This window comes from Phascolarctos cinereus, unplaced genomic scaffold (assembly GCF_003287225.1).
Source record: "Phascolarctos cinereus isolate Bilbo 61053 unplaced genomic scaffold, phaCin_HiC Scaffold_726;HRSCAF=1367, whole genome shotgun sequence".
Taxonomy (NCBI): domain Eukaryota; kingdom Metazoa; phylum Chordata; class Mammalia; order Diprotodontia; family Phascolarctidae; genus Phascolarctos; species Phascolarctos cinereus.
The window spans coordinates 106,263,524-106,285,424 of NW_027556098.1; the positions used below are offsets into that span (position 1 = coordinate 106,263,524).

At 37.8% G+C, this 21,901-nt stretch overlaps 1 protein-coding gene across 1 annotated transcript in view; it reads left to right on the forward strand.

Annotated features, from left to right (window-relative positions):
* The window catches only part of GAP43 (growth associated protein 43), a 130,574-nt gene extending 118,560 nt beyond the window's left edge, over window positions 1–12,014 (forward strand). Inside the window, exon 3 of the mRNA XM_021007194.2 lies at window positions 11,332–12,014. Within this exon, the coding sequence (XP_020862853.1) occupies window positions 11,332–11,420 (89 nt within the window). The 3' untranslated portion in view covers window positions 11,421–12,014. The remainder of the gene's footprint in view (window positions 1–11,331) is intronic.
* Window positions 12,015–21,901: the final 9,887 nt, after the last annotated feature.

The window sequence follows — 21,901 nt, forward strand, 5'->3', positions numbered from 1 at the left end:
AGATTATTTTGGTAACTGTGTGAGGATGAATTAGAGAGCACAGAGATTGGAAGTAGAGAATCCAGTTAGAAGCCTACTGAAATATTGGACTAGATATAAGGAAGCCCCAAGCTAGAATAGTTACTGTATATAAATAGAGTAAAGAGGATGGGGGGCAGCTAGGTGGCACAGTGGATAGAACACTAGCCTTGGATTCAGGAGGACCTGAGTTCAAATCCAGCCTCAGACACAGAATGCTTACTAGCTGTGTGACCCTGGACAAGTCACTTAACCCCACTGCCTAACCAAAAAAAAAAAAAGAGGATGGATACAAAGGATGTTGCATAGGTAAAATTAATAAGACTTCTAATCTTGTTTTGGTGGTGTGGTACAGTAGAAAGAACATGGCTCTGGAGTCAGGGCACCTGGGTTCAAATACTCTTTCTAAAGTTTATTATCTGTATGATGTTGGCAGGTCATTCAAGCTCCTTGAGCCTCAGTTTTCTCATCTGTAAAATGAAGGGAGTGAATTAGATGGCCTTGAAAGACCCTTCTGGATCAAGATCTGTAATGCTATACCTATGCAATACCTAACTCAAGCCTTTTAGTTTTTATGTCTACCTCTAAAACTAGTTAGGTTTCAGAGATCTGACAGCCTTCATCTAAACATTTTCAGTTTCATAACAAGAGAGCTTTAATCCTGTGAGGGAGCGATGTGACCATCTCCCACAGCCAGAACCAGGTTCCTTTGATGACTAGCCCCTGATATCATACTGGCTTTCCTTTGAAGTCACTACTTAACTCAAATTCATTTTTCACTGAAGGTTAAAGGTTATTCATTAATATTCCTGCATACTCTTTGATAGTGTGTATTTGTGATGTTTGAAAAAATAAACCTGAGGTTTAAAAGGGTGTCTTCATTTTACTTCCTATAAATGTTTTAAATATTTTTGATAGACAGCACATAATGTTTTTAAAAAATTACTTATAATGATTTCTTCAAAGGCAGTTTTCAAGTTAAAAAAGACACCACCCATTAAGTTGTTATTTCTTGAATTCTTTTTCTGTGTTCTTTTTCACCCATCGCTGCTGACCCAGGTACCAAGATCCTGATAGAAAAAGAAAAGAGATTGAAAGGAAAAGAAAAAAAGAACTCAACAAACTAATGGTTTTTGTCTTTTTATTAGTAGGATGTAGAACAGTCCTTCCATGTAGTAGGAACTCGGTGTTTTAGAATTAAATAACATTGATTTGAGTTGAATTAAAATTAATTGAATTCTATTGAACTAAATTGAGTTGAATTGAATTGAATTTTAGACCACAATCTGTTCTAACACTATTTTTTTTTCTGGAATCTTTTCTCCTAGAAATTAAAACTCTGTGAAATTATCTTATTTTTCTGAGGTCATTTAGGGAGGCCATTTTCTTCATGCTAGCAAAGAGCTTTAATTGTGAGAAAACAAAATAATTTGAATACTCTTCCAAAGTTTCCACCTCTTCAAAGTAAGCAGATTTAAGGTCTTAAAAATCAAGTTTAAACTCTGACAAAGTAGAAATTTGTAGTGAAATTCTTCTGTAAATTGCAATTATGCAATAGACTTAATGATATAGCTATTACAATTAATTCCCAAGTAATTTTTAGGAAAAGAAGAGTATGATTAGAAGTTAAACCTGTTGGCTTATCATGGACATTCTCTAATATTCTTAAAAAGATTGTTGCAGTAGAGAATGGAGAACATTTAAAAAATGTTTTAACGGTATTCTTTTCATATTTTTAAATACAGAAGTACCACTTCTCAATAAGTCTATCCTCTATTCACCATCTCCAAGGGTCTTCCTTTGTAACAAGTAGATAACCAAGCAAGGCAAACTAACCTATTGTCTATGTCTACAAATGAATACCTCATGTTGCATCTGTTATATATTATCTCTTTCTTTATAGGTGGGAGGCATGCTTCTCCAAAAAGTCCTCTGAAATCATATTTGGTCACTGTCTTGACTAGAGTTCTTCAGTCTTTCACTGTCACTTTTTTTTTACATTATTATAATCATGATATAAATTGTTCTCCTGGTTCTGCTTACTTTACTTTGCATCAGTTCATGAAAGTCTATAAATATCCAATGAATTCATATTCACCATGTTTTATGGAATAAGAATATTCTACCACATTAATATACCACAATTTATTAGGCCATTCTCCAAATACTGGGCACCTACTCTCCTTCCAATTCTTTGCTTTTGTAATTAAATCAATCTATAGATTATGTAGCTATAGATTTAGATATACACATAAAATATATATATGTGTATATTTCCCCTTTAATGAATACTAATGCCTTTCTTCTGTTGAGTATTTCCAGTTTATCATACACATACATATGCACATGCACACAACATAAATGTGTATATATATATGTATATTATATATATATTATATTAATTAGTGCATATTTATTTGCACATTGTTTCCCCCATTAGATTGTGAGCTCCTTGAAAGCAGGACCTGGTTTTCGTCTTTCTTTTCGTACTCAGCACAATGCTTGACACACAGTGAATGCTTAATAAATTCTTGTTGCCATTATTTGACATATATTTAGGAACATTTCCCTTTGTTTTGTCTTCTTTGGTGAATATATAATCAAGAGCTTTATTGCTGAATCGAAAAGTTTGCATATCATTTTCATTTTTTCTCATCTCTGCCAATCTGATGAATATAAGGTTAAATCTCAGTTTCTTTAATGTGCATTTCTCTTAGTGATTTAGAATACCCTTTCATGTGTTTGTGAATAGCTTGAATTTGCCTCTTTTGGAGGGCAGAGGTGATAGAATTCATAGACTTTTCCCATTTTGACTTCCAGAAAATGCTATTTCTTAGTATGATATTGTTCTGCTCCAAACCTCTGGCAACAATAAGATGTCTTCTGCCACTAAACTTCATTTCAAAGAACCACTTTCTTTTCTGTACACTGAATTTTATTCAGGAAGACATTGAGAGCCTTTACATCAAAAGCTAGCCCTCAGCAGGTCTTCTGTTTCAACATGACTTTTTCTATTCTGAGATCCTTTCTTTTTCTCTTCCCTCTACCTGAACAATAATACTGTCTAAAGTTTTATAACTACATATTTTAAAAACTCTTGTATATTCACATATGTGTATGTGTTCTGTATCTGATCCTCAAAACAGTTCAAAGAGGTAAATCAAATGTGGCCATTATTATGGTTGAGGAACTACAGGCCCAGAAAATAAAATCAACTTACTTTCCCAAAGTTATGTAATAAATTATAGGCTGAACTAGGATTAAACCTCGGGTCTCCTGGTACTTAATCAAGTGCTCTTTCTACCACTCAGTACCGACTCTGCACCATCATCCTCTCTCTCTCTCTCTCTCTCTCTCTCTCTCTCTCTCTCTCTCTCTCTCTCTCTGTCTCTCTCTGTCTCTCCTTCTTCCTCTTTCTCTCCCTCTCCCTCCCTCCCTATTCCTCCCCTTCTCCCTCTCTCTCCCTCCCCCTTCCTCCCCCTTCTCCTTTCCTCTCTTTCCTTTACTTTCCCTTCTCCTTCATTTCTCTTCCCTTCCCTTCCTTCCTTTCTTTTCTCCCCTTATTTTTTTCTCTCTTTGGCTTTCTTACCCTTCATTTTCCCCCCTCTCTTCAGTTTTTGTGACCTTCATAGTGTGATTGTGTGTTTTATCTACTAACATTATTTTATAACAAGTACTTATAATATATTCAGTAGTGATAAAAAGTGTCATTCATTGCCCCCAGGATTTAGTTCTTTGGATAGAAATGCCATAATGCGGTTAATACAAATTAACATCCCTTTCCCCCAGTTTTGTTTTATGGTATCTTCCTTGATAGGTCACGTGGTGATATAGTGGATAGAGTGCTGGGCCTCGAGTCAGAATGACTCATTTTCCTGAGCTCAAATCTGGTCTCAAACACTTACTAGCTTTGTGACCCTGGGCAAGTCACTTAACCCTGTTTGCCTCAGTTTCCTCATCTGTAAAATGAGCTGGAGAAGGAAATGGAAAACCACTCCAGTATCTTTGCCAAGTAAACCCCAAATGGGGTCATGAAGAGTAGGAAACAACTAAACCACAACAATTTTACAGACAAAAATACTGAGGGCTTGTGAGCTAAAGCAACTTGCCCAAAGTCACATGACATACAGCCAAGGCCAAGACCAGAACTAAGATCACTTGGCTAGTTCAGGATTCTTTCTCATCCAATCTATTGTGCTACTTTTGAAAAGTCATATGATCCATTTTGCCCCAGTGACTTTGCTTGTAAAGAGAACATTGTGTGTGTCTATGCCTTCTTTCCCTTTGAAGCTGTTTTGTTTGTTGACTAAGTTGAGATCTTCAGAAATTGGAAAGCAACTACTAATTATTTGCTGTCATAGCGTACTATTGGCTAAAATGAACTCGTGTAAAATTTGATCCTTTCTGTTAGACCTAGGCAATGGGCACAATAGAGAAAAGCGAAGAACATGCGAGTTAATCTTAGAAGGTTGGTTTCTCAAGGTAAACTACAGAAAGTCTAACAACTCCACAGAATCCCTTCAATCTGTCCTTTTCCTTATCTCCTGGGAATAGCCCCTCTTTCCTGTACATTGCCATCATACTCAACTCACACAGTCTAATCGTCCTTCTCTGAAGTTTCCATCTCAAGTCAAACCCGAAAGTAATGTTAAAGCTTTTATGCTGCTATAAATGTTTGCTCCTGCTTCCAAGCCACTGAATCCACAATTGTTTCAGTCAAACAACAATAATAAATATGTCGGCTCAAGCAATAACTGTACTGCAATTAGACTGTTATCACAGTAGGTACCTGTTGCTCACCACAAACCAAACTTAACATTGAGCCATAAAAATGTATCATTTTTATTAGATATAACCATATCAAATGTTAATAATCCCCAGTCTGTGTGGAACAAAAAACACATAGAGATCTAGCAGAAGAAATAAAAAGACTGTGCAAATAGGACAAAATGCATGTGAGCTTTGTTACCAGTCTGATACTGGAGTTGTACCAAAGATGCTTTTGGTAAGACCACAGAGGATGGCTATTTACATAGTAATACTTAAAAAAAATACAAATAGAAATTATTTTACCTACCCGTCTAATAATCATTAGAATATTAAATATAAAAAAGAATAATATCAGGATATCAACTTTTGTTATAACTATTTCTTTTTGAACCCCTTTGAACGAGATGAGAATGACCTGTTCAGAAAAACAACCACATTTATGATAATAAAACAGCATAATGTAGTGGATAAAAAGAGTTAAGTTTACATACCACCTCAGATGAGTATGTGCTATAAGACCCTAGGCAGGTTCCTTAATTTCTCAGTAATTTAGGTGACTCTCCAAGGTTCTAAGGTGCAGAATTGGTGCTGATCTTCACTGGTAGAGGGAGTTTTCTCACCAGGAGATCTAAACCAACATGACTGCATGTCTGGACCAAAAATAAATAAAATGACAGCTTACATTTACCGAGATTTGAGATTTACAAAGCACTTTCTTCACAACCCAGTAAGGTAGTGTAAGAAAATTATTCTCGCTTTAATGATGAAGAAACTGATGCTCTGACAGTTTGTGATTGCCCCATAATCTAGTTCAGTACTATATTGTCAGTCCAAAGATGGAACTTCATATTATTCTGATAATAATATTAAATGAGTAGAATACAACTCCCCTTTCCCAGCCCTTCTTCTCTGACTCCCTCCAAACTTTTGTCAGGTTCTACTTTGCTAAGTACATTTTCTGAAAAGATTCTAAATAATTTCAATAAAATCTCACTGGAAAACATGTAAGGGTCTCAGCAGGGGCTATAAGTTATAGGATTAATTAGCACACAAAGGTCATGCCCCAAACAAAGTTGTGTATTGGGAAATTGGAAGCAACATAGGAGAGAAATAGAGATACTACTTTTTGTACCACTGGAATCAATTCACTTAATGAGAAAGTGTGTGATTTTTAGACCTGTGATTTTTATTGGTGCTTGCACCCCCCTAGTGTGGAAACTGCTTCCACTCAGGTGTACCATGTCTTGTCTTTTGGGTATTATCTTGAAGAGTCATCTGGAGTAATGAGAAGCTAAGTGATTAGTCACACAGCTAGTATGTAGTAGATAGAACTTGAACCCAGATTTTCATGGCTCTAAGGTCTGGTTTTTTTCTCTCCAGTCTGAATCTCTCACAGGTCTGTATCAAAATGAGAGGGTAAGTAGCAATTCAGAAATTGTGCATGGACTCAATAACCCTCAATTTATTGGCTTAAATCCATATGAAGTAATTGCATGAGATAAATCATTCAACTTCAGGGCCTAACTGGCCTGGAAGACAAAGAAATGTTTTTCTTCTTCTTAGTACTTCTGGCAGTGTTAAAAAAAAAAAGTCCATTCTGCCACAAAGAATTTATTGCAAGATGTTTGTGATACCCTAAAGGATATTGCAGTCAACTGAGGAGGAAAAACACATACATGTGAGGGTTTCATTTTATTTTATTTGCTAATGATTACTAAGTAATATAGCTACATTTAAAAGAAAACCAACAATATGAAAATCCCAGCAATATATGGAATAAACCACTGATTAATTAATCCATCAATCAATCAATCCTTAAGCGTGTATTAAGTGCCAGATACTGAACTGAGGATTGGGAATACAAAGAAGGCAAAAACGTGGTCCCTGGCTTCAAGAAGCTCACATTCTAATAGGGGAGATGATGCATAAGCCAATATGTTCATATATAGTATATGCAATGTAAATGAAAGGTAATTACAAAGGGAAGGAACTAGGTAAGGGTGGGGAAAAGGAGGGTGGAAGAATCAGGAAAATGCCTTGCAGAAGGTGGGATGAACTGAGCATTGAAGGCAGGAGGCAGCTATGAAGAGGGAGAGCTTTGGGAAATACCCACACTGGGTCAGAAGATGGAATGTCATGTCCAAGGAACAGCTGGAGTAGGAGAAGGGGATTTTAAGATTTGGGCTTAAAGGGAAAATATCAGATTCCAGTTTAGTCCTCTCTTTCCCCCTCAGCCCTACCATATGCTTCACTTCTTCCCATGGATTGGTTTATATTTTTTCTACTGGATGGACTTATCCCTTGGCAAAACTTGCTGAGCCTGGGATAGCCCTATTTCCAAGCTATGGCTTCCATCATCATTTGAACCAGTTTGAAAACCACACAAGGAAATTCGTTTCATTAACAGTATTATATTTTTTGACCAAAAACTGTATCATCTATTAAATCCTCCATTTTATTTAATAGACTGAGCCATTTCCAAACATCAAATCTACCATCAAAGGATGAAGATTTGCTCCCACTGAGGATGTTCAAGAGGGTGTAACACAAGCTTTGAAGCCAGGTTAAAAAAAGTTCTGAGAATGTTTTTCCAGTGGTGGCACCATTGGGAAAAATGTATGTTCTCTCCAGGAACGACTTCAAAGTGGATGATATTCATTTGATTGTATGCTCCTACAGCAACCTGCCATTTTTAATCTCTTCCCTCCTCCAATTCATTCTACATGCTGCTGCCATATTAATCTTTCTAAGGATGTAGAGCTAAGATAGCAGAGTGATAGGAAGGCATGTAGTTGAGCCTCTATACAAACTGCTCCTAATAGATCCAGGAAATTCATGGAATTGCATCCTGATTGGGGGAGATCCAGAAAAAAAAAAGAATCTTTCTAAAGCACTATTCAGATGATGTCACTGTCCTGCTCAAAAATCTTCAGTGGCTGCCTATTACATGTTTCTGAAGTCCAAGCTGCATAGCCTTGAATTCAGATTCCTTTTTACTCTCACCCAAACTCCCACCCTGATTTCGTTTTATACCACACCTACAATGTACGTTCTAGATGCCAGTCATATCAGACTACTCACTTGTCTCAAATATACTCTATGCCCCTGCCAATGCTCATTAAATTCCCTCTATTTAGAATGCCTTCCTTCATCCCATTTCCACCTGTCAAAATCCAAAGCCATCCTCAAAGTTCTCATTGAAATTCTACCCCTTCAGTGAAGCTTCCTTGACACCCCTCCCAATTAAGATCTCTCCTTCCTTTGAACTCAAAACCACTTTTTTCTTAGCACTTTTATGAAGCTTATCACATTCTGTCTTGCTTTGTTGTTCCTTAGATGCCTGCTATGTTATCCCCTTCTGGAGGGTAGAGGCAGGCTGTGTCTTCCTCATCCACCACAGTTCCATCCCAGTGCCTTGAATAAAGAAGGCACTTAGTATACTATTTATACACTGAGCAGTTGAATGAATGGTTTTTGCATGTTAAAAAAAAAGTCACTTTCCTTTGTCACATCTTATAGAGGATTTGATTAATTCAAACAGTTATTAAATAAATAATTTGACCACTAACCCACTTAGTTCTTATAAGAAGGCACATAAGCAACCCAGGCACCTTTAGGCCTGGTTACTTTCTCTATCAGAACACTAAGCAGAGATCTTAGTGATACTCTGAATAATTAGGATGCTATAAAACAGAATTTCAGCACAAGACAATCAAGCCAGAACTGCTGAGATAGCAGGGGGTAGGGAGTGGCAGTGGGGGCTGGGGATGATGGGGAGCTGATCATAGAAGTACACATAATTTTTGTGGAAATTACTCGTTGTATTGCTCAGAATTAAAAAGAGGCAATTTCCTTGACTGATATTATTTTAAAACAAATTTTAAAACATTTTGCAAAATTTAACATATGAGGGTAATAGGTGTAGAAAACTGAGATTAAATATACCTTTAAACCGATTTTGCAACTTATTAAAAAATGTATTGCTTAAAGGAACATAGTAAAGTGTAAGGCACTGCTGTTCAACCCACAAACTTACAGAGTTTAAAAAACAAAAAAGGAAAAAGACTACCAAGAAAAGCCTTTAATAGGACAATTGAGCCTTAGTGAGCTTTTGGAGTAGCACTAGAGACTGCATCTATGATTTCACTGGTATAATGAACTTCCAGGTGATGAAATTACCTTCTACTAACATAGGACAGCATATTTGCTGCCAATTATAGTTTCAGAGAATCACTGGGAGTACTAAGAGGTTAAGAGACTTACCAAAGGTCACACAGCTAATAGACACTAGAATCAAGACTTGGATTCATGTTTTCCTTTCAATCTAAATTTCTATCCACCAGGCCATGCTGTTGAATTTAGCCTATCTTTTTCAGTCATTTTTCAATCATGTCCAACTCTTCAAGACTCTATTTGGGTTTTTCTTGGCAGAGATGCTAGAGTAATTTGCCATTCCCTTCTCTTGTCCTAAGGAAGGTCAAAAACATCCTTTTCTCTATGGAGTGCTACATGAAGGCAGAAAGGAATATTTTTTTTCTCCACAGTTGTTTATTTTGTTTTTAATTAGTGAAATAAAACAAGCATTTCTAGAACATAGTATAATATGATTGCACATGAAATCTATTATGTACAACTTCCTATTCCTTTTAAATATATAATAAAGTCATCGTGTAAATTTCTTTTTTTTCTTTTTTCCTTTCCCTCCTCCTTCCCCCAGCCCTCCCTAGAGACGGCAGCAATATTTATATTGTAAGAAGGGGACTACAATATATTGTTAGAAATATTCTATGTCAGGAAACCAGAGAAGATGGAATGATTGGCAACTCTTCATGATTGAAAGTAAAAAGACAAATGAGTGATAATAATTGACACCCACTAATAAGTATATTTAGTCAACTATTTGATATCATGAAATCAACTATCTGAGTAGTTTAAGGAAACTTAAAACAGGTACTCTCCAAAAAGGCTTCTCATTCTTCACAGGATTCTCTTGAGAGCCCTTAAAAATGGTTTCAGTGGGGGGCAGCTAGGTGGCACAATGGATAGAGCACCAGCCCTGAAGTCAGGAGGACCTGAGTTCAAGTCTGACCTCAGACCAAGCACTTGACACTTACCAGCTGTGTGACCCTGGGCAAGTCACTTAACCCCAATTGCCTTAAAAAAAACTGGTTTCAGTGGGCATATACCTTGTGATCCATTAGGATGATTTCATCTACTCTGAATAAGCATCTGATTCCTTCTTTCTATTCCCACTGCCACAATCCACATACAAGCCATTCTAGCCTTCCTTTTGCATGTACTTGATCATGGCACTTCTGCCCAGAACCCTTCAATGACTAGCTATTGTCTGCCAAATAAAGTCTAAATCTATTAGCATTACCTTTTAGGTCCTTCACAATCTGGTACTAGTTGATTGTTTATGCTTTTCTCATAGTATTGTTCTTTTTCTTTCTTTTATTTTTTTTTGGGTTAAGCAATGGGATTAAGTGACTTGCCCCACAGCTAGTAAGTGTCAAGTGTTTGGTCTGAGACCGGATTTGAACTCAGGTCCTCCTGACTTCAGGGCCAGTGCTCTATCCACTGCATCACCTAGCTACCCCTTTCATACTATTCTTAAAATCCTATCTCATACTACCCTCCATGTGGTCTACATCTCTACATTCAAGCCACACTCGGCTACTAGTGGTCCCTAAGAGACACCCCTTCCTGTAATGCCTCTCTATCTTTGTTTATTCTAATTCCTGTACCTTATATGCCCTCCCTCATATCTCCCCTGAGGGAGGGCTCATGCCTATTGCAATCTTACCTATCTTTAATATTTAGTTCAAATATCATGAATAATTGTTTCCCTCCCTCCCCCAGGTGGAAATTATTTTTCTCTCTTTGGACCCTACATAGCACTTTAAATGTCACTTTAACCTTTATTGTCTACCACTTTGTATTATAGCCATTTAAGTATATGGCATACCCCTTCCCAACTTCTCTCCCATGCTTGACCTTAAGCTTCATGCAGGAAAGCTTTCATGTAGAAGATGCATTTTCAGTCAGTCAACAAACATTTGTTAATCATGGCTGAGATTATCAAATAAGATGATGGTTGTAAATATACTTTGAAAATTATAAAAGTCTGATGTGAATGCAAGCTATTATTATTGTTATTACTATAAAATGGGTCAACTTAACCCTAATAGAACGTAGACATATGGGCTATGTTACTTCTTTTAAGTGTGATTTGTTGTGTTGTGTTTTAGGACTTGGAATGTGGGAATGAGTTTGCTGCCTAACCATAGAGCTCATCTCTTCTCAGTGGGAGGCTCACCACCACCCATTAGACTCCTTGATTCAGTTCCTACAGGTTACTGAGTGATAAGATTATCCCAAAGTAACAAATTTCTAACACAGGAACCAATTCTTGAGTCAATAAATAGCTTGTTTCCTTCTCAGGAAGGTATGGATGAACTTGATCCCCAAAGCAACCCATGTGATAATACACTAACAATAACATTTTCCTGTTTTATTTTTTTCTCTTCTTATCTTCCTCAGAAGCTGTAGAAGAAACCAAACCTATGGAAAGTGCCCAGCAGGAGGAGGAGAAAGGAGATGAGAGCAAGGCGGACCAAGAACATGCCTGAACCCTAAAGAAATGACTCCCTGCCTCCCTTCCCTCCCTCTTCCTGACCCATGTCTCTCTGCACCCTCTACCCTCCCCCCACTCCTGAGTCCCTCTTCCTCTCCTGCTCACAACTGTGGGCCTGTCTTCTCCCCCTGCCCCCACAACCCTCTTTCTCTCTGTGTGGCAAACATTTAAAAAAAAAAAAGCAGGAAAGATCCCAAGTCAAACAGTGTGGCTTAAACATTTCTTTGTTTCTTGGTGTTGTTATGGCGAGTTTTTTGGTAATGATGATCCAATCATTTGGGAAATTCTTGCACTGTATCCAAGTTTTTTGATCTGGTGCGTGTGGCCCTCTGGGAGTCCACACTCCCTCTCTCTCTGTTCCAAGTGTGTGTGCAATGTTCCGTTCATCTGAGGAGTTCAAACTATCGAGTGAATTCAAAAACGTTTTTCTTTTCTCCTTTTCAATGTGATGGAATGAACTAAAAAGGAAAAAAAATGAAAAACCCAGTTTGTTTTAAAAAAAATAAAGCAAATGTGCCAATTAGCGTAACTTGCGGCTCCAAGGCTCCTTTTTCAATCTGAATATTAATAAATGATGAGAGTAATCATACGCATATGGCTTTGTGTTTCTGTATCACCTTCTCTTTGGCTCCAGCTTGGTTTGCCTTACATATTGACAGCTTATGTTTCTTCCTATTACTGACAAGTTCTTGGTCTAGTTGTATCAATCTAGCCATTGAGAAAGCCAAGCACTGGGGAACAACAACAACAACAATAACAATAATGACAACAATAACAACAACAACACTAATGACTGTCAGTCAACACTATGTGCCGGGCATTGTACTAGCATTAATTGCACAAAGAAAAGCAAAACCGTGGCCCCAGGCCTCAAGGAGCTCATATTCTAGCAGAAGAAACAAACAAACAAACAAACAAACAAACAAAAAACAACCATATACCAACAAGATAAATACAAAATATATGGAAAGTAATTTGTTGTGATGGTGATAACAACAATAATCAGCATAACAATTAATGACATTTATATAAAGTTTTTACACGTTTTATCCCATTTGAGCTTCACAATAGCTGTATGAGATAAGTAATACAAATCTTATTTTTTCCCATTTTACAAACAAGTAAGTAAAGTAAATGATTGCGGTGTTTGCCTTTGGCTATACAGCTAATAACTGTGAGTTGTGGAAGGAATATATATAGACTTGATAGGAGTTGAAAGTTGGGTGTTGTCCAGGATTAATATTCCAGATCTTTCAAAAATTATCAGGAGACATTTTTATTATCTCAGGAATCATCAAAACCAATCATCAGGACCAAGAATTTCTATTTCATCCAAGATATTATAGCTTTGTGTTCTTTTGGCTTCTACATAGTAGAACAGAGCACAGGAAGGAGTCATCATTCAACTCTACTTTCTGATTTTTTTTAGAGGATTTCTTTTGAACCAACTACCAATCCACTCTATCCAATTCTTCTTTAACATATTTGTTGACATGCTTACAGGATACCCCTAGTTAGGACAATTATCAGAATCTTTATTAATTATAGCCATCAGTCTTGTCGAAAGGTGAAGGTAGAAAGAGAAATGTAATGCATTGAAAGTGTCTATTACTAATCTAGGTCACATTACTTTTGGGTCTAGCTGTTTGAAACAGTCTTTATTTGAACTTAAATCGTTCAAACTGAAACAAAGCAAAAACAATTCTCTAGTTCCAAGGTATCTGTATGAAAATTAAGAACAAAAAGAAAAAATGGTAGGCATTTTAATCAAGCCTGCTATAGATCTATTAATATGTTCTACTTTATGTACCCTGTGATCACAAGACCATTTCATCTCTGCCTCCATACATACAGAACTTCCATCTTCTTGCACGTCATTGTAGTGTTTCTCCTCTGCATAAAGGAAGCAACTGAATTAGAATAAATACTTCAAAAACAGTGGGTATTTTGTAAATCTCGTAGTGCTAGAAAACAAAAATCTCATCACAACATGAGTGGGCAGTGCTAATAAGTGCTTGGGCTGGAGATGACAGTACTTGAAGGCTGGCTGAACCTCCCTGAGCCACAGTTTCCTTAGCTGTAAAATGAGGTTATACTAGATAAACTCTAACGTTCCTTTCAACTCTCGATCTAAGAGCCTGTTAAGTTGTAGGTACTTGGTCAATTATTCCTTTAATAAAAGTAAAGCCACTTCTTTGGCTTGGTCCTTATCAATTAAATTGGTTTCCTACTGCAAAACCCAAAAGCCCATATAAAAGGCACCAATGACATTGACTTCCATTAAAGTTCTACTCTGTTACCTCATTTGCAAAGGCAGAGCCAGTAGGGTACAAGGTCTCAATACAGTATACCAATCCTCAACAGTTCAGGAACAGATTGTAAATCTGTTGTCCAAAGATCAGTCACATCAAGTTCAATAGGCTCCTTTCTTTGGCCACCTAGGGATACATTTTCTTTTCAGCCAAGTTCAAATAAAGACTGTTTCAAACAGCTAGACCCAAAAGTAATGTGACCTAGGTGTGGAATGGGCTGTAATCTGCACTGGTGAAGTGAATTCCCACAACAAAGAAATCACAGATCCTTGAAGTGTAGAAATACAAATGATATTAAAAAATTTGGATTTTTGCTTAATCTTGAGCCAACAATGAAATTCTACATGTTAATCAGGAAAGCCCTCTGGGGTAACGTGAATTGTTTGACCATGATTTCATCAGGTGTAAGAAAGAGTAATGAGAGGCAGCCCTGTTGTAGTGAATAAAAAGCTGGCTTATGAATCAGGAAGATCTGGGTTCAAGTCCTATATTGGACATATACCAGTTTTGTGACCCTAGGCAAGTCACTCAAACTCTCAGTCAAGTCAATAAGCATTTATTTAGTGCCTACTGTGTTCCAGGAACTGTGATAGATGCTGGGGATACAAAGAAAATTTAAAAAAAACAAACCCATTCTTGCTTTCAAGGATCTCACCTTCTAATGGGGGGGGGGCAGTATACAAACAACTACCTATGTGTAAAATATATGCAGGATAATTTCAAGGTGATTTCACAGGGAAGGCACTAACTGACATTAAGGGGAATAAGGAAAGGCTTCTTGCAGAAGGTGCTATTTTAGTTGATACTTGAAGGATACAGAAGACAGAGATGAGGAGGGATAGAATCTAGGCCTTAGAAACAGCCAGAGAAAATTCACAGAGTCAGAAGATGGAAGAGCAAGGAGTTCACTATCACAGGGTCCCAGAGTGAGTGGGAGGAAGTGAAGTGTGAGAAGACTGGAACAATTGTAGCCAGGGACCAAGTTATAAAAGCCTTTAAAAGCCAAGCAGACGTTATATTGGCTCTGAGAGGTGAAAGGGAACCACGAAATTATACTGAATCAGGGAGAGGGGACTAATAGGAGCAGAACTGTTCTTCAGGCAGAGCAATTTGACAGTTGAGTGGAGGATGGACGAGCCTAGGGAATCCCGTAAGACTCTAAGTTGGAATGAATGTTCCACCTACACTAGTAGAGGGAGTTCCCTCATCTGGGAGTTCCTCAAAGGGATGATATAACAAGTTCAGTCTCTATCCTAAGAAATAGTGATACACAGACAATAACTAAAGTGCAGACACCAGAGGTTGCCAACATTTTGATAGACAGCTTATATAAAGTGTGATAATTCATATTAATTCATTTGGGTAAAATTTTTTTTGGTCCTAGGACAGATATGTTCCCTCTATCCTTATCACTCTTCACAACTGAATCTACAGTCACAGCTAGACTCAATGGTTTATTGTCATTGGAATCTGTGGTTACAAGCACAGCTCTGCCTCACTTAAACCCAATTCACTTTCAAGTCAAGACTTCAGCCTCCTGATGGCATTGGACCTCTTCTAGAAGGAAGGCCCGGCAACAACAAAAACAACAACAACAACAACATAGCACTACTTCCTGGGCTTTATAACCACAACTGGTTACTGTATTCTAGTACAAACAGCATCTATCCTGCTTAGGGGTTCACACTGTAGCCCTGGCACCAATTTCACATACACACACACACACACACACACACACACACACACACACACACACACACACTATTTGTTCCTGTGATTCTTATGCCTTCTTTTCCCAAGCACAGCCTTCAATTTGTAGAAAGGCAAAGTAGGACCAACAGGTGGAAGTTCCAGGGAGGCAGAGTCTGTCTCTCTTTAAAGCAAGCAATCAGTTTCCTCACAACCATATATTCAAAAATGACATAAGTGGGTTCAGGAAGTGGTTAGCACCTTATTAATTGAAAGAGGCAGGTGGGCCACTTATTGAGGACATCCAATTTTATAGAGGGAATTTTTGCTTCTGATCCCCCACTCCCATTTACCAATCTGATGCCTTAGTGTTCTCTGGCTGCCCCAGCCACTTTGGGTAAGCTATTACTGAACGGTAAGGCAAGGCATGAGTCTATTGTGATTAGAATACGCTTTATCTACTGTCATTCTCGTGTAGCCCATCTACTGAGAAGGTTTTACTGGGATGTGACTACTGTGCATATTACAGCTTCTTGGACACACACTCACACCTGTACACAAGCACACTCCCCACATATACCCATACATACCCATTCCCCCCACCTCTGACCTCACCACACACATACAATAGGCCTCAAACTCATTGGTGAATTAGGGGGATGCCATCTACCCCAAGCACGTGAAATTTTCTGGCATCAGAACGGGCAGATGAGAACAATTTGTTCCAATGGCCATGAAAACAGCTAAAGAGGGCACTGTGGAGTGCTTAGAGTTTGGTCAGATGTCAAAGACTGCAAGGTCATCCACTGCATCCTAGGCCGTTGCCAGTCATCCTGACTTTTGTCCTGCCACTGGGCTGAGATGACTCTGGAAGACAAAGTGAGGCTGACAACGTTGGCAACTCTGCCTCACTTAAATCCAATTCACATGCAAGTCAAGACATCACTCCATGATATCACTAGTCCTCTTTGAAAACAAAGGACAAACAACAACATGGGCCAGCCAAATTGACCTTTTATCTTTCCCCATCATCTATCTCTGGACCTTCACAGTGGCTATCCCCCCATGTCTGGAATGTACTTCCTGTTCATCTCTGCCTCAAAATCTCCCACTTTCTGCAACACTCAGCTCAACTACCACCATTTTCTTCACAAAATTTTTCTTTATTCTCTCAATTACTAATGCCCTCCTTCCTGAATTCCCTGGGGGTGTGTGTGTGTGGTGTGTGTGTGTGTGTGTGTGTGTGTGTGTGTTTTGTGTGTGTGTGCATATTATATATATATATAAAATAGATGGATAGATATTTATATATTCTGCATACACATTGAAAGTAGGGATTGTATCCTTTTTTACCTTTATTTCTGAAATTCCAAGCACAGTGCTGTCACTTTGACAAATAATTATCAATGCTATCTACCTTCAGAGAGAGAATTAATAAATGGAGTGCAGATTAAAGCATTTTTCCCACTTTATTCTTCTTGCTTAAAAAAAAACAATATGACTAATGTGACTTATACATATGAATTCATATATGTAATGGACGTCACATCTCTTGCCTTCTCAATCAGTGGAAAAGAGGTGGAGAAACAGAATTTGGAATTGAAAACATTAAAAAAAAATTTTTTTAATTGATTAAAGAATAGGCCCTTATTGGGCTAGGAAAACATACCAAAGGCTCTGTGACACCATTGAAGTGCTGAAGATATGCCTGCATAGAATTGTGTTGATTTTAAAACAATATGGAAATAATATGAATAACTGGTATACACATGATGAAAGTAAAATCAAAAAAGCACCACTATCCATTATTATATTAATACTTTGTATGAATATTCAATTTAAGAATAATTCCACATTTATTAAATGCCTGTCCTTTAGCTGACTGTATTAGACACGTGAAGAAGGAACATTTAGATAAGACTTGACCCTTGCCTCATGAAGTTTGAAGTCTAGGTCATAGCAGATTGGTAAGATGGAGAAAGAAAAAAATGGTAGACAAAGAATTTGGAACGTCCTTGGGCGATACTCGCTGTGAGACAATAATATATAAGCAAACCGGAAGGAGGCTTTTGCCTCCTTCATGCTTGAGAGGTTAGATGGCTGAAAAAGAAAACCAGCTTTGCTAGCAAGAGTTAGCATACCAGTAAAAGAACAACAGGGTATTTGGCATAAGTAAAATGAGAGAAGTTGAAATACTTAGACTCTGCTCCCAGAATTGTTACTGAGTTAGTGTCCTTGGACCATGCAACTTGTTTCCCATACCTTAATTTTCCTTCTTAAAATGCAGGGCCAGCCATATATAACCATAGGAGTATGATGAGCTCATGTTGGTTGGTTGTTGTGTTTCATTCTCAAAGGGGACAAAAATGACATCACTATGTCAGAGTCAAGTTACAGCATGTATGACTGTGTCTGATCAGACCAGTATGAGCTTGGAATGCTCTACACAGGTTGGGTACAAATAATACGTGTAAAAATGGTAAAATACTATAGGTGATGCCTTTTGGTTTATGTATACATTAGATTTAAGTGAGGCAGAGTTATACAAAGTCATTGGCCTCACTCTGTCTTCCAGAGTCTTCTCAGTCCAGCGGCAGGACAGAATCAAGACAACTGATGGCGGCTAGGCATGTAGTGGGTGCCCTTGGTATCTTTGATGTCTAATCAAGCTCCACGGTGCCCGTTTCAGCCAACTTTGTGGTCTTTGGAACAAATTGTTCTCATCCACCCCTTCTACTAGGATATGCTTTCACATGCTTAGGGTAGACATTCCCCTAACTCACAGAAAGGTTTGACACCCCTCAGTTACCTTCAATAAGAGGGATATTCTTGATCAGTGAAGCTATTTTGTATTGATGAAACCCTGGAAATAGGCTTAGGGTTCATAAAAATGGACTATTTTTTAAATAGTTAGGATGTGATTAATGGCATCTAGCTGGAGCTCAGGTATTCCAAAATGTGGTGGTGCCTCTGAATGCCCTGATGTCAGAATTAACTGACCATGCTGCACTTTTCTGGCCTAGCCAAGGCCTTTTTACTACTTGTGTATACAACAAGAGAACTAAATCACAGACAAAGAAACATATTTCACAATCATGTTCTTCAACTGAATGCAAAAGGGATGACCAGTTTATAGCATAAAAAAGTGACTGAGAAGACAAATTGGTATGATTTGAAGTTAAAAGGTAATTATGTGCGTGTGTGTGTGTGTGTGTGTGTGTGTGTGGTGTGTGTGTGTATGTGTGTGTGTTTCTAAATGTGTGGGGAGGGGTTGTATAGTGCCGGGATAGGGAGATACAAAGTTAGGAGACTGATGAAAGTATGGCTAGTGGTATGTTGGGACCAAGTTGTGACTGTAACATTCTAGAAACAAGTACTTCAAATTGAGCAGGTGTTTTCTATTGTCCTGCCTAGACACAGAATCTTTCCCATAAGAAAATATGTCTCCATAGTTTCTTCATATGTTCTCTCCAAAAGCCTTTGCATTGATGACAAGCTCCCTGGAAGAATTATGAAATAAGAGAAGCCTGGGATTCTGGGTCCCCAGTGGTGTTTTATAACCCAATGTGAAAAAATTCAGCTTTGAGGAGTAAAAAGAAATTGTCCAGGTTGACAAAACTCCATTTCCACCCACATCTCAGCAGCGTCCAAAAGTTAAATGTATCTACATTCTAAGTTCTTAGAATAAGAATACTATGGAAATTCCACCTAAAAATGCACATGAAATTCAATTGGTACAAATTTTTAATGGCATTAGTTTTTCATTTGTTATGGAACCATAAGGGGCAGTAATGATTTCCAATGAATTATTTCTCCCATGAATCAAAAATGTCTCACAACCATTCTACAAGGTGCCTCTTTCTTGTTTTTTGTATTTTGGGGTTTTTCTGGATGAAGCAATTGGGGTTAAGTGACTTGCCCACAGTCACACAGCTAGTGAATGTTATGTGTCTGAATCTGGATTTGAACTCAGGTCTTCCTGAATCCAGGGCTAGAAGGTGCTTCTTTCTTTATAGGCTCAGAAGTAGGGGCTGACCCTACATGTATAATTATGAAATAGCTAATAATAATAATAATAATATCATTTATACAATTCATTAAACTCTTCAGAGTGCTTTATTTGCATATGCATATGAGCCTCACAGGTAGGTATATTATTCCCATTTTACAAATGCAGAACTTAAGCCTTGGAGAGGTTAAGTGACTTGCTCATGGTTACACAGATAAAGAGTCAGAGATTGGATTTGAATCCAGATCTTCCTAATTTTAAATCTAGGACTGCTCTATGCTACCCCCAAGGCAAAGCTTATCTTCAATGACCCTGCCAAAGAAATAGTGTAGAATAATACACTTACAAAGAGTGTTACACATCTCATTTGATCCTTAAAATAAACCCATATTAAAATTAAATAGTGCTGGGATTATTATGCTGTACTTTATAGGTAACATAGAGCATATTGATCGTGTAATAAATATTGGTCATATGGGATTTTTATTTTTCAGTCAGTTACTTGTTATTTTGTAAACTTTCTGCTGAATTGCAACCTCACATTTCCTACTGCCCAATGGACATCTCCACTTAAATGTTGCATACAACTCAACACATCTGAACAGATCACTTGGTTTCTCCCCAAACTCACCTCTCCTTCCAACTTCCATATTTCTGTTGGTAGAATTACCAACATTTTTCAGTCATCCAGGTTCACAGCCTGGTTATCATTCTTGACTCTCCCCTCTCTTCAAATCTTCATAACTAATCAGTTACTAAGCTTCAATATGTACATCTTTTCAATAGCTCTTATGTCTTCTCTCCTCTCTCCCTTTACTCAGTCTCTACCATAACTCCAAGCTTTCATCACTTCTCACTCAGAATACTGCAACAGACTATTCATTGACCTCTTCTTTTCTAGTTATCTCCCCTATTTGATCCTCTGAAACATTGCCTCCAGTATAAAACAAAAAACGCTTAGCTAGGGATTTAAAGACCTCTCCAGTTTGACTACTTTCCTAGGATTATTTCATGTTGTCTCCTTTCATGAACTCTGTTCTAGTCTCATTGATACACTAGCTGTTCTTGGTATATTTCATTCTATTTCCCTTTTTGCCTTTATACTAGGGTTATCACAGGTCTGGAAAAGACCCTATTTTGTAGATTCCTTCACTTCCTTTAAAGTACAGCTGAGGTTTTATCCCCTCCATGAGATGTATCCTAAGACCCCAATTATTAGCACATTCTCAGGCCTGAACTCACTGTATAAGTTTGTATAGACCTTGAATTCACTCATTAGTTTATGTATAGTAGAATGCAGCCTCCTTGAGGGCAGAGACCATTTTCCCCCTTTTGTATCTCCAGTGACTTAAAAAAGAGTTTGTTGAGGGGCATCTCGGTAGCGCAATGGATAGAGCACCAGTCCTGGAGTCAGGAGGACCTGAGTTCAAATCCAGCCTCACACATTTGACACTTACTAGCTGTGTGACCCTGGGCAAGTCTCTTAACCCCATTGCCTAGCCAAAGAGAAATAGTTTGTTGAATTGGATTTAAAACATAGATAAATAAATGCTTCTCTAAGGCCAATTGCATAAAACTCACTTCACTGATAAAGATTTATTGTTCATTCTTCCATTAGTCAATATTTCATGAGAGGGGTGGAATTAATAAGAGCTTGAGAGAAAAGAGATCCTGGGATCCTGGTCCTCTAGCTTCCAGTTTCAAGAGGGAAGTCATTGGTTCCAGATTTTTTTCAGGTCCTTGAAGGGACAGAAAGTATCTGGGAAGAAGTAAACATGAGAATCTGGAACTAGTATCTTCTCTTGAAGCTGGAAGCTGGAAGACCAACTTCTGTCTTCAATCTAGCTCTCAACAACACTGCCCCTCATGTAGACATGGGAGCACTGAATGGTCCATTTCCATCAATGAGGAAAATTTTGGGCACATAGCATTGAGCCATGAGTTACAATGGCAATCCTGTAAACAAAAAAGCTTCTGAAGCTAGTGCTTCCTTTCTTTCCAATAATAACATTTTTTGATATCTGATTTCTTATGAATGATGAGCTCAGGCTTGCCTATTATCTGAAAGATAATTTATACCCATATAACACTATTTTTGCTGCAAACTTATTCCTAATATTTACTGATTGGTTTTTTTTCTAGCAAGTAAATTCTTGGTCACTGAAGCTGTGTAAGAATTTTTTTTTTTTTTACTAGGGGAACACTCAGTCATTTAATGATCTTTTGGGAGAAAATTGTTGTGGTTGAACTGACATTTCGATTGAAAAGTTTGAGGCAGACTAGAATTTGATTTGTTCTTCTCTGTGAATGTATTTTTTTTTTCCTACTTGCAGCCTGTTAGAGACGTGGGTAGGCAGCTAGGTAGCACAGTAGATAGAGTGCAGGGCCTGAAGTCAGGAAAACTCTTCTTCCTGAGTTCAGATCCAGCCTCAGACACTTACCAGCTGTGTCGCCCTGGGCAAGTAA